The 15,905-nt window shown below is 37.8% G+C and overlaps 1 protein-coding gene across 2 annotated transcripts in view; it reads right to left on the reverse strand.

Annotated features, from left to right (window-relative positions):
* Positions 1-15,905, reverse strand: part of EDIL3 (EGF like repeats and discoidin domains 3) — a 476,915-nt gene that overhangs the window by 345,541 nt on the left and 115,469 nt on the right. For both annotated transcript variants that reach the window (XM_055132006.1, XM_055131999.1), the window contains exon 2: positions 3,707-3,835. In XM_055132006.1, the coding sequence (XP_054987981.1) occupies positions 3,707-3,835 (129 nt within the window). The remainder of the gene's footprint in view (positions 1-3,706; positions 3,836-15,905) is intronic.

Genomic DNA, 15,905 nt, shown 5'->3' on the forward strand with positions numbered 1-15,905 from the left:
CCTTACATAGGCAGACCCATGCCCTCTGTCTATAGGAAACAGTTATAGAAAATGGGCTTTCATCCATGAATTCCTTAAATATTTAAGGGGTTGAAATCTCTAGGGAGGAATGTTGTAAATAGAGAGCAGGGCTGGTAATAAGCTTTCAGCAAAAAATAAAACAAGAAATCTGCTTTCCCTGAAGTAGCCCAAGGGAAGGAGAAGCACCTTCCTTTTGAGATGTAAATCTTGAGCTCTTTGGAGATGCAGAAACTAATTATCACACAGAAACAGAAACTGAGGCACAATTCAGAGATTGGGGGACCCCTTCAGCAAGAGATTTAAAAAGCCCTGATAAGAGGAACAGGTAAGGATTATCCTACCTGACAAGATGCAGATCAAAGCAACAATGAGATATCATCTCACACCACAGAGACTGGCCCACATCCCAAATAACAAAAGCAACTGGTGTTGGCCTGGATGTGGGGAGAAAGGGACTCTCCTTCACTGCTGGTGGGAATGCCGACTCCCTCAGCCCTTCTGGAAAACAATATGGGCGATTCTCAAAAAGTTAGAAATTGAGCTCCCATTTGACCCAGCAATACCACTCCTGGGAATATATCCCGGAGAGGCAAAAAGATATAGTAGAGATGACATCTGCATTTCCATGTTCATTGCTGCTCTGTTTACAAATAGCCACAATATGGAAAAAACCAGAGTGCCCGAAAACAGATGATTGGCTAAAGAAACTGTGGTATATTTACACAATGGAATACTATGTAGCTGTCAGAAAACATGAAGTCATGAAATTTGCATATAAGTGGATCAACATGGAAAGTATCATGCTGAGTGAAATGAGTCAGAAAGAAAGAGACAGACATAGAAAGATCGCACTCATATGTGGAATATAAAGTAGCTGAGAGATACAAGCTCACAATGTTGCTGTTTCTGGCAGATATTTCTGAAATACAGAAATCCAAAACTGTAGGGCTGTTAGTGCGGCCTCCTGACCTCATATCTCTTCATTCTCAGCAATGGAAAACAAATTACCAAATGCTTTCTTTTCAGCAGGTCGACTTTAGGGGGGGGGAGGAACTCCAAATCAATAATAGTGAATTTTTTGTTGAAATATTGAATCTAATCAAAGTAAAGTGAAAGTAAATTGAAATTTACCAGTTACACATGCGGGGTGGGGGGCTGGGGAGGTGGGGGGAAGGGGGGAGGTATACCGTGATTCTTGGTGGTGGAATATGTGCACTGGTGAAGGGATGGGTGTTTGAGCATTGTATAACTGAGACTTAAACCTGAAACTTTTGTAACTTTCCACAACATGGTGATTCAATAAAAAAATAAAATTAAAAAAATTGACATATATTAAAAAAAAAGTCCGATAAGAATAAGAACTGACCATTAAGAGGTGACAACACCCAGATCAACTTTTGTGTATACAGAGAAATCTGAGACAAGATAGTTTGCAGAGAAATTATAAAACTTCCTCTCAAAAGTCATATTCTGGTTTTTCCACTCTGAAGAAGCCTAATTTTCTCTGGAACAAGCATTTTTTTCTCTTTTTCTCTCTAAGTAAATTACTCCAATAAAAGTACTCCACTGAAAAATATTACTTTTTCAGTGAGGAAAGGAGGAAAGGCTGGAAAAATCAGGTAAAGAACCTCAACTGTATGGTGGTAGATGAATTTGGTTGGTGAGTATAAATGGGTTTCCAAATGTTGAGTTATAATGCCATATACTTAAAATATATTATTATAAATTCATGTTACTACAGTAAAATGTTTAATTATATAGTATAAATATAGGCGCCATCAATTTGAGGTTAGTGGGTTTAAAATATAACATTGACTCTTTATTCTAATCATACATTTCTATTAAGAATATTTATAATTATAATTTTCTTCAGCAATGTTGACTTCCTTGAAATACGATTCTCATATTAAACTCTGAATATCACGGTACATATTTGGAGATTAGTTCAAAGTGTTACACACTTTTAGTACAATGGTACTGTAGCAGATTCCTAAAATAGTAATGTGTTAATAAAAGCCTCAAAGATAATTGGTTTTGAAATGAATTAAATGAACAAACTGTCTTTTTGCAATAAAATAATTAGCTCTCTTAGCTGTAATAAATTCAAACTATGTGAATCAAGAAAAAGACTATTTTTGTTTTTCTAATTATGTATTTATTTATTTATTTGCTCTTAGTTTTGGCCTATTACCTGGCAGTGCTTGGGGCTTACTCTTGACTCTGCTCAGGAATGATTCCTGGCATGCTCAGATCAAGGACCAAAGGCAACATGGGGATCAAATTGGGTGAGCTTTGTGCAAGGCAGATATTTGCTCTATTTATTTATATATATGTATTTGGTTTTTCATTTATTTTTTGTTATTGGGCCACACCTGGTGATGCTCAGGGGTTACTTTTGTCTCTGCACTCAGAAATTGCTCTTGGCAGTGCTCAGGGGACCATATCAGATATTAGGGATCAAACCCAAGTCAGCTGAATGCAAGGCAAACACTATACCCACTGTACTATCACTCTTTGGCCCCCCAAAAAGACATTTTAATAACAAATGAAGTACGCTAAAATCCTATAGTCAGTAGCCACACATGGCGACTTGAAGGTTTTATTTGCTCTTTCATTCATTTAACCAATAGATCTTGGGCTCCTACCATGTATAAGATACTAAATAAGGTCAAAGACATCATGATTTTATTTCCAAGCCAATTGAAATCACCAAGCTTTTAGAAGCTGGCTGACAGAAGAATAATTCAAAACATACTTGGCTTTCTTATATCGAAAGGAAACAGTTCAATCTATAGTCCTGGAATTAATATGAGAAAAGGTGTAACTTTTTTCAAAAGTTGGTAGCAGCATTATTTTAAGAAAAGACAAGAAACTCTATGTAAATGTACATAATTACAAATTTTTTAATAAATTGGCAGGTATTCTTCCTTAATGGGAAACTAATAGGAAATCATGGAGTAATCTTTAATCTTTAGCTATGTATATTACTGAAGCGTTTTACAGTTAAGAAAATATTTTGAGTAGTAATAATTGACTAATCAATATCCAATGCAAATTTTATTAGGGGTAGAGATCTGCAGTAATTCTGGAGACCCACGGCTTCTTCCCAACGATGTTGAACAGGTCCAGGGCTGGCCAGAATTATACACTCATTGCTGGGACTGGGGTTAATGCAGTGCCAGGACCAGACTCAGGGCTTCACTCATGCAAGACTCCAGACCTTTGGGGTATCTCTCCGGCCCTATCCTCCAGCAAGTATTTTGAAAACTTTGAAGAACACTGATCTCTCTTTCTTTTGAACGTATCAATTAGAGTAGCTACAAAATTCTGAAGGATACAGTTGCTTTTAAAAGTTAAATTTTATTTACAGCAATGAATTTGAATCTATTCACATGGGATTTATTTCCCAAGACTGAATTTCAAGTGTATATTAATATTAGATAATAAATATATTACACTCAAGTACTACTTGTAGTGTTTTTAAAGTACGGTGTCAATTACTTGAACACCTTTCAAATTTTTTGATAGTATCACTAATTAAAACATAATTTCAGTTAAACATGAAATGATAAAATGAGAAATATACTGCAGTCGTACAGTATACTGTATACACCATAGTAAAATTCATCAGTGATCCATGAAAATAAAGACGGTAATTACTGAAATGGTAAAATCTTGCACTTACCAACCTCCACAATGCTAGAGCAGTTTGGATCTGTGAAGCCATCTGGGCACTCACAGGTGTAAGCATCACCGGCCAATTCAGACAAACACAAACCTCCATTTTCACATGGATTGGGATCACAAATATCACCTGAAGAATAAAAGAAACACAGACATTATTTATTTATTGGTTTTAGACACTGAAATATACTACTTCACATACCCTGCTGGTCTTTCTTTGGTACTACTGCCACAGATTTATTGATGATATCCATAAGACCTATTTGAAACCATGTGATTTTGAAAGAAATATGATATAATATGGGTTAAGAAATCAAATATTAAATATTGATCAACACACTGAAAGCCATTATCCTATTTCAATGCTCTTTCATTACATAAAAACTATTTCTTAAAAATAATCAAAGTAGTAATAGTAAACTGATTTCATTGATTATTCCAATAATCTTTTCATTGCCATGCACTTTGCACTATAATTCTGCTCATCAATTGAATGGGCTCATTTCTAAATTTCTGCACTTGGGGCTTGTCTTAATGACATTCTGGTCAAGTGGATGTTAAGAAATTTGGTGTCAGCAGAGCTTTGAAAAAGTGTTTTGATATTTCTGCTTCCTTTGTTGGAAACTTTCCACGGCCATAAGAATAAATTCAACCTAGATTGCTTGAAAGAGGTAAGAAAAACATGGAACGATAAGAGGGAAACTGCTACAGATAAATAATTTGTGCCCTAGCAAAGGACCAAAATATACAGCCTTGTCTTTGGTACTGGGTTGCAGATGAAATCTAGAAAGAGTCTGATAGAACAAATGGTTACAAGAGACCATAAAAATGATCAACCATGGGGAACCAGAAAGATAGTACAGCAAGCAGGGCACTTGCCCTGCCCTTGGCTGACTCGGGTTCAATCCATAACACACCATACGTTCCCCCAAGCCCTGCTGATCCCTGAATACAGAACCAGGAATAAGCCCTGAGCACCACTGATTGTGGCCCCAGAACAAAAACAAAGAAACAAAAGATCAGCCATGCTCTCTGGAAAAAAGTAGTGATAAATCTGTTAACTGAAGCAAGAAAATATGCTGATGTGACTTTTAGATACGTAATGAGATTTCTAGACAGAATAATAATGTCTTGCTCTTGATACTTTAATAGTGAAGTACTACCTGAAAGAAATGTTTCAAACAACAGATAAATTTCAATTTGTGAAAGAAAATAAAATAGGTGCCAAGGAGGTTGCTCAGTGGTCAGGAACACTTTCTTGGCATGTACAAGGATACAGTTCAATTTCAGGCACTGTATAACACGCCCCCCCCCCCCCGCCCGCCCCGCTCCCGGCACCATCAGATGTAGCTTTGAGGGCCCAAATCACTGACTAGATTACCTTGGTGGCCTTCAGAATTGCCATGTCCAAGTATGAACTATTTAATCTACTGGTCAAGTACTGCCTAGAGTGACCTTCAGGTTACCAAACTCGCGCGCGCGCACACACACACACACACACATACACACACACACACACACACACACACACACGAGAGAAAAAAAAAAATATGTGAGAGAACAGTTTCTGAACTGCAGTCTTTCAATCTTTCACTCTTATGAAAGGTCAAATCCAGAGCCCTGCCAGAAAAACATGGCCTCAACAAAACTATCAAATCAAGGATGTTGCTCCAAGACTGTTTGTGAAAACACTTCAAATAAGTCCTGAGGTCTGAAAGATTGTCTCAGCTAAATAAAAGAGCTTCAAGAAATCTTAAGGGTATGATCCCTGAGCAGCCTGACATACTCAAAATGAAATGATTAAGCGCTGAGTGAAAAGCGTGCTTCAGGTAGAATCCTTGGGGTGGCTTTACTGCAGAGAGGAAGTGAATCCGCCTCATAAAAGTCCATACAGTTTCTAAGTGAGCTTTATAAGTGAAAATGTCTTTGCCTGGCTTATAAGAGAATGAGGTCTTTCAGAATTAAAAAAAAAACACAAGCTTGTATTTCTTAGGAGCCTGCCTCCCTTCTAGGATTTCTTACTGAATTATTTCATCCTTTTCTAGATTAAGTAATTTAACTTAAATTACTAACTTACTAACTTACTGGTCACTAACTTACTCCTCTTTGGTCAGAGGGCCACACCTGGAGGCCCAGAGGTTCACAGCAGGTATGTTAGCTCATTGTTCACTCATTGATCACTCCTGGGGATCATATGGAAAACATGGTGCCAGAGATCGAACAGGGCTTGGTGACAAATAAGGCGAGCATCTCTCATCAGTACTTTCTCTCCAGCCTCAAATTTTAAAATTCTAGATAAGTTTAGATTTACTAGAAGTACTAAAATTGAGAAAAAATACTGTATTATTGAAACACAAACTAGGAAACAGTCATGAAACAAGTGAATGAGTGAAAAAAAAAATGTTTGGTAATACCATAACATTTGTTATACTATGAATTAACATGGACCTTAAAATGTTTAGATTGAGATGACAGAGAAGATGATTCAGAAGTGTTTAAAAGATTACATTATAACCTGTAAGATGAGGAACCAATAGAGTTGATGCAGTCAGATCTGTGTCATTACATATTTGCTCTATTCATTCTTCTGTCAAGTCCTTTATTTTCTGTGTGCTGTGTCTGTGGTAGATATTTTGATATTTTCTGTCTTTACAAAAATTAATGATAGTTTTTCAATAAAGAAGTATCGGGACCAGAACGATAGCACAGCAAGGAGGGTATTTGCCTTGCACACGGCTGACCAGAATTTGATCCCTTGCATCTCATATGGTCCCCCGCATACTGCCAGGAGTAATTCCTGAGTGCAGAGTAACCCCAAGCATCACTGGGTGTGACAAAAAATTCAAAAAGAAAAAAGGAAAAACAAACAAACAAAAAACAAACAATAAAGAAGTATCTAGACACATTAGGAGGTATAACAGCAGGAACAATAATAACTCATAATAATCACTGTCACTGTCATCCCTTTGTTCATCGATTTGCTTGAGTGGGCATCAGTAACATCTCCATTGTGAGACTTCTTGTTACTGTTTTTGGCATATCGAATATGCCACAGGTAGCTTGCCAGGCTCTGCCGTGCAGGCGAGGTACTCTCAGTATCTTGCTGGGCTCTCCGAGAGAGGTGGAGGAATCGAACCTGGGTCACCTGCATGTAAGGCAAACGCCCTACCCACTGTGCTATCTCTCCAGCCGGTAACTCATAATAATAACTATAATTATGAGCTCCATGGCAGAGTCTCTTGCCCACATGCCTGGCTGTCTTCCCCGGGGCCCCTCAGAAGGGATGGGTTTAGCTTCCCTCCCCGCCCCGAGCAGAGCTCCCAGCAGCCCAAGACCACCGGAACCTATGCTTCCGTGGTCAAGATGACACAGGATTATCTGTTCACCTCTCAGACCTTGTAGGTGCAGATGCCATTTAGCTCACTGTTTTCCTCACTCTTGTTTCTGAACTGCTAGTTCTTTTTTTATTTATTCCTGTTTGTTTCTAACATAGTAAACACTTGTGAAAACTCATTTCTTTCTACTTCCTCTTTTCCCCCATTATTATTTATTTTGCATGGTCTCCTCCTTAAACAGAGTCTCAGTTTATCTGCCTTCATTTTATTCTGACTCTTCTCTCACCCTACTGTCTTCCACTGAGAAGAAAACTTCAGTATTTAGGCTCTGAAACTTCTTAACTGCTTTACTGAACGTAAATGTTTTTTAGGTCTAGTCATAAAGTTTAGTGCATATGCCTTATGCGTGTGAGGTCCTGTAGTCTATATTTGCCACTGAAAAGTATTTAGAAAGTATGGCTGGAGCGAAAACACAGTGGGTAGGGCATTTGCCTTGCACGCAGCCGACCCGGGTTTGATTCCCAGCATCGCATATGGTCCCCTGAGCACCGCCAGGGGTGGTTCCTAAGTGCAGAGCCAGGAATAACCCCTGTGCGTCGCCAGGTGAGACCCAAAAAAGAAAAAAAAAAGAAAAATATTTAGAAAGTGAAGGAAATACAATAATGATTTTGTTATGGAGTTCAAGAGTTTTTTTATTTTATTAAGAGGCTGATGAGAAAATGAAAGTGTACTTTAAAGAAGGAAAGTGAATTGAGACAAAATATTATTTTACTCATTCTTGGAATCATTATTACTGTTCTGTAGCACTGTCATCCCATTGTTCATCAATTTGCTCAAGCAGGCACCAGTAACGTCTCCATTGTGAGACTTGTTGTTACTGTTTTTGGCATATCAAATATGCCAGGAGATCAGGCACAAGAAGACCAAATAGAGCAAGAGAGATTTGTTTTGGTGTTTGCATCGCATGCAGTCAACTCTGCTTAAATCCCCAGCATAACGGTGTGGTCCCCTTAACCACCAGGAGCAATCTCAAAGCACAGACCAGGAATAAGCCTTGGGCACCACTTGGAGTCATCCAAATTCCTTTCCCTCGAAAAAATAACTGAACACAAAAATAAATGTGGGGATTATCAGAAAAGAAATATCCAAAAGGGATGGCTGAGAAAAAATTCTGCAGGCCCTGACGTTAATTGGAAAGGGCATGACAAGGAAACAAAGTTTTTTAAAAGTATAAGGTACAAAAATACGTATGTAAGAATTAAAGACTTTCTAAGAGGGAAAAAGTATATAGACTCTTGGCATTCACAAATTCAAATTTCTCATTGTTAAGAAACATCCTTAGAAGTCAGGGATATTACTGACCAAAAGTTTGTTTGGCCAGGAACTTATACAATTTAATTGGTTCTCCTTCATTTTATATAATTTATATAAAATTTATTGCATATATTTATTACTTAGATATATGTGTGTTTGTATATACATGTGCACACTGATCTTATTTATAGAATTTATTACATTGATTTATTAGTGATGGCAGAAGCGATAGCACAGCGGGTAGGGCGTTTGCCTTGCATGCGGCTAACCCCGGTTCGATTCCTCTGTCCCTCCTCAATAGCCCGACAAGCTACTGAGAGTATCCTGCCTGCATGGCAGAGCCTGGCAAGCTACCCGTGGCATATTCCATATGCTAAAAACAGTAACAACAAGTCTCACAATGGAGACGTTACTGGTGCCAGCTCGAGCAAATTGATAAACAATGGGACGACAGTGCTACAGTGCTATTAATATTCACCTTGTGTCTTACTGAAGAGTACAAAGGACGTGATAGAGTAGACAGAATGGAGATTACACTACTCCCAAGTTGCATGTGAGGGTTGAGGAGAATGAAAACTATGGACTGAATTTAGAGTCCCTGATTATTTGATGGAGTGACCACCTTTTATAAGGAAAACCAGTAAGATTAGTTTGAAAGGAATTATTATGTTAGAGAAAGCTGTGAGAATTCCAAAACAAACATGTCCATGAAGGTATTCAATAGGCAGATATGAAATCAAAGAGGTTCTGCCTCAACAAAAGTGATTTCAAATACACATGAAAAATGTTTACAGAGAATAGAAGAAGGGAATTAGAGGGGGAGAAGAGAAGAAAGATCCTTATTCAAACGAACAAATATATAAGAAAAGAAAAAGAAAAATTCTTCAAAGGAAAAAATATAGGAACTCAGTGTGCGTCCCTTTCCTCTTCAGCATACATCACAGCTCACGTTCAGTACATTCCTTTAGGGTCTAATATGCCAGCCTGAGATTGCTACAGACACTCGTGTTCTTTGACTCTCAAGAAACAGAAAATTCAGGAGCTGGAGTGATAACACAGTGGGTAAGCATTTGCCTTGCATGCAGCTGATCCGGGTTCAATTCCCAGCATCCCATATGGTCCCCTGAGCACTGCCAGGAGTAATTCCTGAGTGCAGAGGCAGGATTAACTCCTGTGCATCGCTGGGAGTGACCAAAAAGAAAAAGAAAAAAGAAAAAAAAAACAGAAAATTCAGAGATGGCAATGTCTTTATATAGACAAAATATACTGAGGGAACAGATGGTGGAATGATGAGGGGGTGGGGCAGGAGTGGGGGGTTGTGCAAAAATGGACAGCATAGGACAGAGTGTCTTGGCCCACTGGAAAAACAGGGCTCTAAGCAATACAACAAGATGCCACAACACCCTTGTCCACTGCCAGCAGACACTGTGCTCAGCTCCAGGAGCTGTGTACATGCCACTGGAAAGCATCAGCCTGATTTATCTGTCAAAGACAGTACAGGTAGTACATGCCCAGAGAAATCTATGGCTCCTAGGGTGAAATGGAGAGTTGCTCATTACCCCACCCCAGGAAGGTCAAACAGTCTGACTGTCTGCTTAACATCAAGGCTGGGAACTTTCCCTGCCATTTGGGAGAAAGATCTTCATCAAAAACCTAATTAGTTTTCCCTGAAGATTTTGGAGGTTGGAAGGTATTTTGCACTGAGAAAAGTTCCCTGAGGAATTTAAGGGCTGAGCCCTCTTAAAGGGATGAGGGGCCACGTCTATCTTCCTTCAACCTCAAGATTCAGAAATGGCTAAAATGTGTCTGTTATAGATGGACCATATGAGAAGAAAAAAAGTTTGGCTTTGGATCCAACAAACAGAAAAAGAATAAAAATAGAAGACAGTTGAATGTAATAAAACTACACACTGAATGATTTCCCCCCTGTAAAATCATTAATAGTATTCCTTTATTAGGTGGGTCTCCAAATGCTAAGACAAACGAGAGAGCAACATATTTGTTGAGGAGACATGGCTATGAGTGATAAAATGAGGAGGTAAGAAATAAGCAGTAAAAAGCAATCTGTGAGGCAAATCTAATGGGGTGGGGATGTAGGGGGTCTGGGAGAAATAAGCTGGAGCATGTAAGCCTGTCACTAATAAAGGCTTCTCCAAAGCTCTTCCAATTTATGGAGGAATGAAGCAAAAATTAAATTTTAGAGGAAACACCTCAGAGCAGAAATGACTGGGCATGAAACTCTGCACCTTGTAAGTGGGATTCTGAAAGTTTTACAGAAGAATGCTGGCACAGTATCCCTTCAACCTGAGAAACTGGCACTTCCTCACTAGGGGATGGAGCCTTGAATGTCCACTGTTACCATAGTCCCCTTTCACTCAAAACTGACCTTATTTGATTGGTCCAAATGGTTGGTGCATACCATTTTGTATTTCCTTCTATTTTCTTTTCCTTTCTATTTTTGTTTTGTTTTGTTTTAGGGCCACACCTGGTGATGCTCAGGTCTTACCCCTGGCTCTGGACTCAGCACTTACTCCTGGCAGTGCTCAGGGACTATAGGGGATGTCAGGGATCAAACCCAGGTTGGCCGCATACAAGACAAGTGCCACATTTGCTGTACTACTGCTCTAGCCCCATCTTCTATTTTCTTTATCACGCCATTAATTGTGTAGATGAGAGCTGGTACCTTAAGTAGAAACTCACTCTCTGGCTGGAATTTCAGATCTACTTAAAATGCACTTTAGGGACTTCTAATTCTCTATTATTTCAATTAACCTGAGAAAGCAGTCACTCAGAAAAGAATAAGAATCCTATCAAAATGCCAGTCTCCTGCACTTTAAATCAGTGGTTTTTGTGACTGTCTCATATGTATACCAGTGGACATGTTGGCACAGGTTTTTAGAACTCAGATGGTACCCTTTTCAAGAAGGTAAGCTCAATAGAGGGAAAACAGGACTATCTGTGGTTTTCTGATTCTATACTGCACTGTCAGCAGGCTCCTAAAATATACCTCTGCATATTGTAATCTGTGTGCAGCATTATACCTCGATTTTTCTTGGCTGGCTGGCCTCACCTGCTTTAGATTAGGACAGATGTGTTTAATTTGAATCTAACTATGTTTTATGATTCCATCTGCAGTTTATGGCAGACTCAGGCAAATTAAGCTGATGCCGATTTGCCTTTTGGCAATAGAATGAAGCAATTATTTTTCCCAGGGGCAAGAAATCATTGCAAGCTAAATTTAACTTCCTGTTTATTTGCTCTTTCCCCCCTATCTCTCTGGGGTTCTGATTGGACCGGGATGATCCTGCCCATGTTCCATGCCTATTCATTCTTCTCACTGACCTGTTGCCAGTCACCCCTGTTCAAGGTGATTCAGGGCCTGTTTTGTATCCGTTCATTATCAGTTTGCAATCTGTGAACTTTTAACCTAGATAGTAAAGCATGTAGGCATATATAAAATACTCTTCAGTCACAAAAGACAATGTAAAAAATAAAAATTAGAAACCTAAGACCTACACCTGTATGGCTCTGATTCTGATTTTGCTTTAAGCTCAGTCTACAACCCTTGATGTCAGTTAAAGGAGAAAAGTGTATGTTGTCACAACTCTGTGAATCAAATACAAAGAAAAAACTAACTTCTCTTATTGATATTGAAACTCTCAGATGATTAATGTGTTTGGTTTTCATTAGAGGTTAATGCCCACATCTAGTTTAGAGATGAGGGGATCACTCATCCATGCATCATGTTTCAACACTCTGGGAACCCTGAAGCCCTAGAAATATAGCCTTAGGTGAAGACACTAAGTTTCTTGCAGTCTTGGAGCTTATATTATAATAAAAGATATACATAATAAAAAACCCATAGAGAAATACTCAAAGTCACTGTTATAAAAACCACTAAAGGGGAATAGGGGAGAACATGCTGACAAGGGATGCAGCAAATACAACTGGTTACTTCAGTCTAGTAAATGTGTCCTCCGAGGTTCCACTTGAGCAGCAAGGATAAAAAAAGGAAGGATGCATGAGTTAGTCGTGTGAAAGAGCCTTCGAGATGTAGAAAAACAGAATGATAAAGCAAGAGAATGGTGAATTCAGTGAACAGAAAGGCCAATGCATCTGAAACACACTTAACAAAATGTCACAAAATATTTACTTTGGCAGGAACACAATTTTAGTAGGTGTCAACGCAACGTCCGCATTTGATTCTTGCATTGTCAGATAATTAAGGGTATTTATGCTAATTGTATCTGTAAAATGGATTAAAATTTAATACATTATTGTATTTATGCTGATGCATTTTACATATGGATATTTTAACATTGAATTATTTGCATTATACTGCTTACGTTTTCATGTATGTCAATGTAGTAATTTGATTTAGTTGGATGAATGTATTCATTATTTCCTTTGTCCCTTTAGTAGGGCTAGAAGCCACCCAGAACGTGTGTATACCATCTTCCCTGTGTTCTCTTTTTTTTGCGGGGAAAAAAAAAAGAAATGTCTTACACATGTAAAAATTCTTGAAGTTCTAAATATGCTAAACAAGCATCTTACCTTATTAACTCAAGATATTTTTAATATCTTCAAAAGCTAAATGGGAAGAGTATCAAAAAAGCATCTCTACAGGATCCAACTCTCGAATGCATGTTCCACAAATACTGCATTACAACCTCATTTACAGTTTGTCAAACTCCCAATGAACTAGATAACTATACAGCTATCTTTCATTAAAGGATGAAAATAAAATAAAAGCATTATCTTTAATTGTACAAGTAAATATTTGAATGAACCTGTAAGCAAGAATACTTGGTTGGCAAAATGATCCAATTCTAGTACACAAGTGAGCAATAACTCTAGTTAAAATGAGATAAAGTTCATGAAAATTTGCATACTTAACTGGTAAAACTCAGAGAATGTTAGCACCCTTATGACTTACAGCCTGTGAAATTGTGCAGAACAAAATAAATGTCACTTTTTAAATCAACAATAGCCATCTCAATTTACTTTGTTCCCTCTTGAGAGACCATTTGTATTGCATATTGCAATGTCATTTGTTGAACATTCTAAATGAGTTTGATGCATAGATTTTTATTTTAAAACCTTTTGCAAATTACAGCTCATGAACGTGGTCAGATAAATTTAAAATATAGTTTAAAATGTCTGCAAAGATTGTTAGTTTCATGTATGCTTTTCAAACAAATTCTAGTTCATATTTCAGTGTATCCTGCAATTAGAAAATAGAATATTAAATATGTAAAATTTAAATTAAATTATCTGTATTGATAAAATTTGCCATTTTATAGGGAATAAAACACTGGACACATTTGTAATAGTAGATCATTTAATTCTACAAACATACTGTGCCGAACAAATTGCCATGGTTCCATATAGTCATTTTTGGTCTCTTGGGACACAAATAAAATTCTTAGACTCAGAACTATGTTTTGCTTGTGTTTTGTTTGTGTTTGGTTTTAGGACCAACCCAGCAGTACCCAGAGCGGACTTCTGACTCTGAGTCAAGGATCACTCCTTTCAGGCTCAGAGTATGTGGTGCTGGGGTGGAACCCAGGTCAGCCCCATAGAATGCAAGCACCCTGACCATTGCACTATTATAGTAGCCTCTTGGAATCACGTTAATACTAATTTAAAGCAGGTTACCACTCAATTACTAGATGGTGGTTTATTTCATGATTTTTAGAAGTAATTTTTTTAAGGAACTTTTAAATTTAAGGGAATACTACACTGAGAGAATAGAAGAAAATCATGAACAGCATTTGAGTGTTGATTTTAAATCCTTTAACACACAGCTTTGCAATCAAGGTTCTGTTTTATAGAAAGGTCCAAAAAATTTTGGACCCTACCTTTTCTAAGAAAAACCTTTTGACATATTCTGTGTTTTAAAACACTGCACAGAATATCATTTTAAAAGTCTAGAAATGTTTTAATTGAAAGGGATATTAGAAACCATCTAACCCACTAGTTCTCAAAATTTGCAGTCTATTAGAATCACAGCTGGTCTTTTAAAATTTTTGATACCCATGCCAATTAAATCAAAATTATTAGGGAGTGAGACCCAGCCTTTTATAGTTTTTAAAAGTACATTAAAGATCCTAATTTATGAAAGAAGAAAAAACAATAAAAGAAAAGGAGGGGGAAGGAAGGAAAGATATTTTCCTGCTTTCAAGTCACAGAAACATTAAGAAAGATACTCAGTTGATTATATTTATTGTATCTTCACTGTAGGCAATTAAAAAATCATTTGCAGGAAGCAAGAATTCATAAATAAGATATAAGAGCTGGAGAGATAGTACAGTAGGTAAAGGGCCAGTCTTGATGCAATTTACCCAACTTCAACAACTAGCATATGCATATGGTTCCCCAAGAAACACTAGGAGTGATCCCTGAACACAGAGCCAAAAGTAAGCCTTGAGTATCACTGACTGTAACACAGATACCAAAAATTTTCAAAACAAAGAAAACTTTATTAAGGTAGCACTGCAGTACTATCGCACTGTAGTCCCGTTATTCATTGATTTGCTTGAGCAGGCACCAGTTACATTTCCATTGTGAGATTTCTTGTTACTGTTTTTGGCATATCAAATATGCCACGGCTAGCTTGCCAGGCTCTGCCCTGCGGGTAGGATATTCTAGGTAGCTTGCTGGACTCTCCGAGAGGGACGAAACAATCAATCGAACCCGGGTCAGTCTCATGCAAGGCAAACACTCTACCTGCCGTGCTATCGCTCCAAGGTATAAAGAGATTATGTGCCAGGTAAAGCACCTGCTTTGCACACAACTGACCCAGGTTCAATCTCCAAGTCCCACAAGCTAAAGCTAAGTGAGCATTGAGCACCACTATATGTGGCTCCAAACCAGAAATTAAATAAATGAAAATGAATTCATAGAATATGCCAGAGAGAGTGGAATAGATATGATTTGGTATTAACATGTGGGGAATTTAATTATTCTGTAAAATAATTAGCTTAGTTTTTACAAACTGCTAAAAATATTATAATACATAGTAGAACTTGAAAGTACTTTGTATGAGTATATTATTTCTACCTATGATGAATATCCATTTTATCATTCAGTTAATATTCACGAGTGCCCAACTATGTATCTTTAAAAGTGTTCACTGCAGTGCATATTAAGGGACCCATAATACACAACTGACTATTCTCACAAAGACCAAGAAAAAAACATGAGTTGACTGGTAGTTGCCACTTCATGTTCAACCAATAATGGAGTAGTATGGGGTCAAGGGGCACAAAAGTGTTGGGGAGGAGGGGGAGGGGCATCTAACTTAGAGCACTTGTTAGAAAATCTTCAAACAAGAAATAAGACCTCCAGCCAACTGGTAAGGTTGAACAACAGATCCCAGGTAGAGGGCAGCACTGCAAATGTAGAGATGAGAGCCAGAGCATAACCTTAAGAGATAGAAACTATTTTAGCTAGGGGGAAGAAAGTAAACAGAAATGACAAGAGGCAAGACAGGATCAGAACACACAGTGTCTTATAGATACTCCTAGTGTCCGAGCATTCAATTCTAAA

This window comes from Sorex araneus, chromosome 1, assembly GCF_027595985.1.
Source record: "Sorex araneus isolate mSorAra2 chromosome 1, mSorAra2.pri, whole genome shotgun sequence".
Classification (NCBI taxonomy): Eukaryota; Metazoa; Chordata; class Mammalia; order Eulipotyphla; family Soricidae; genus Sorex; species Sorex araneus.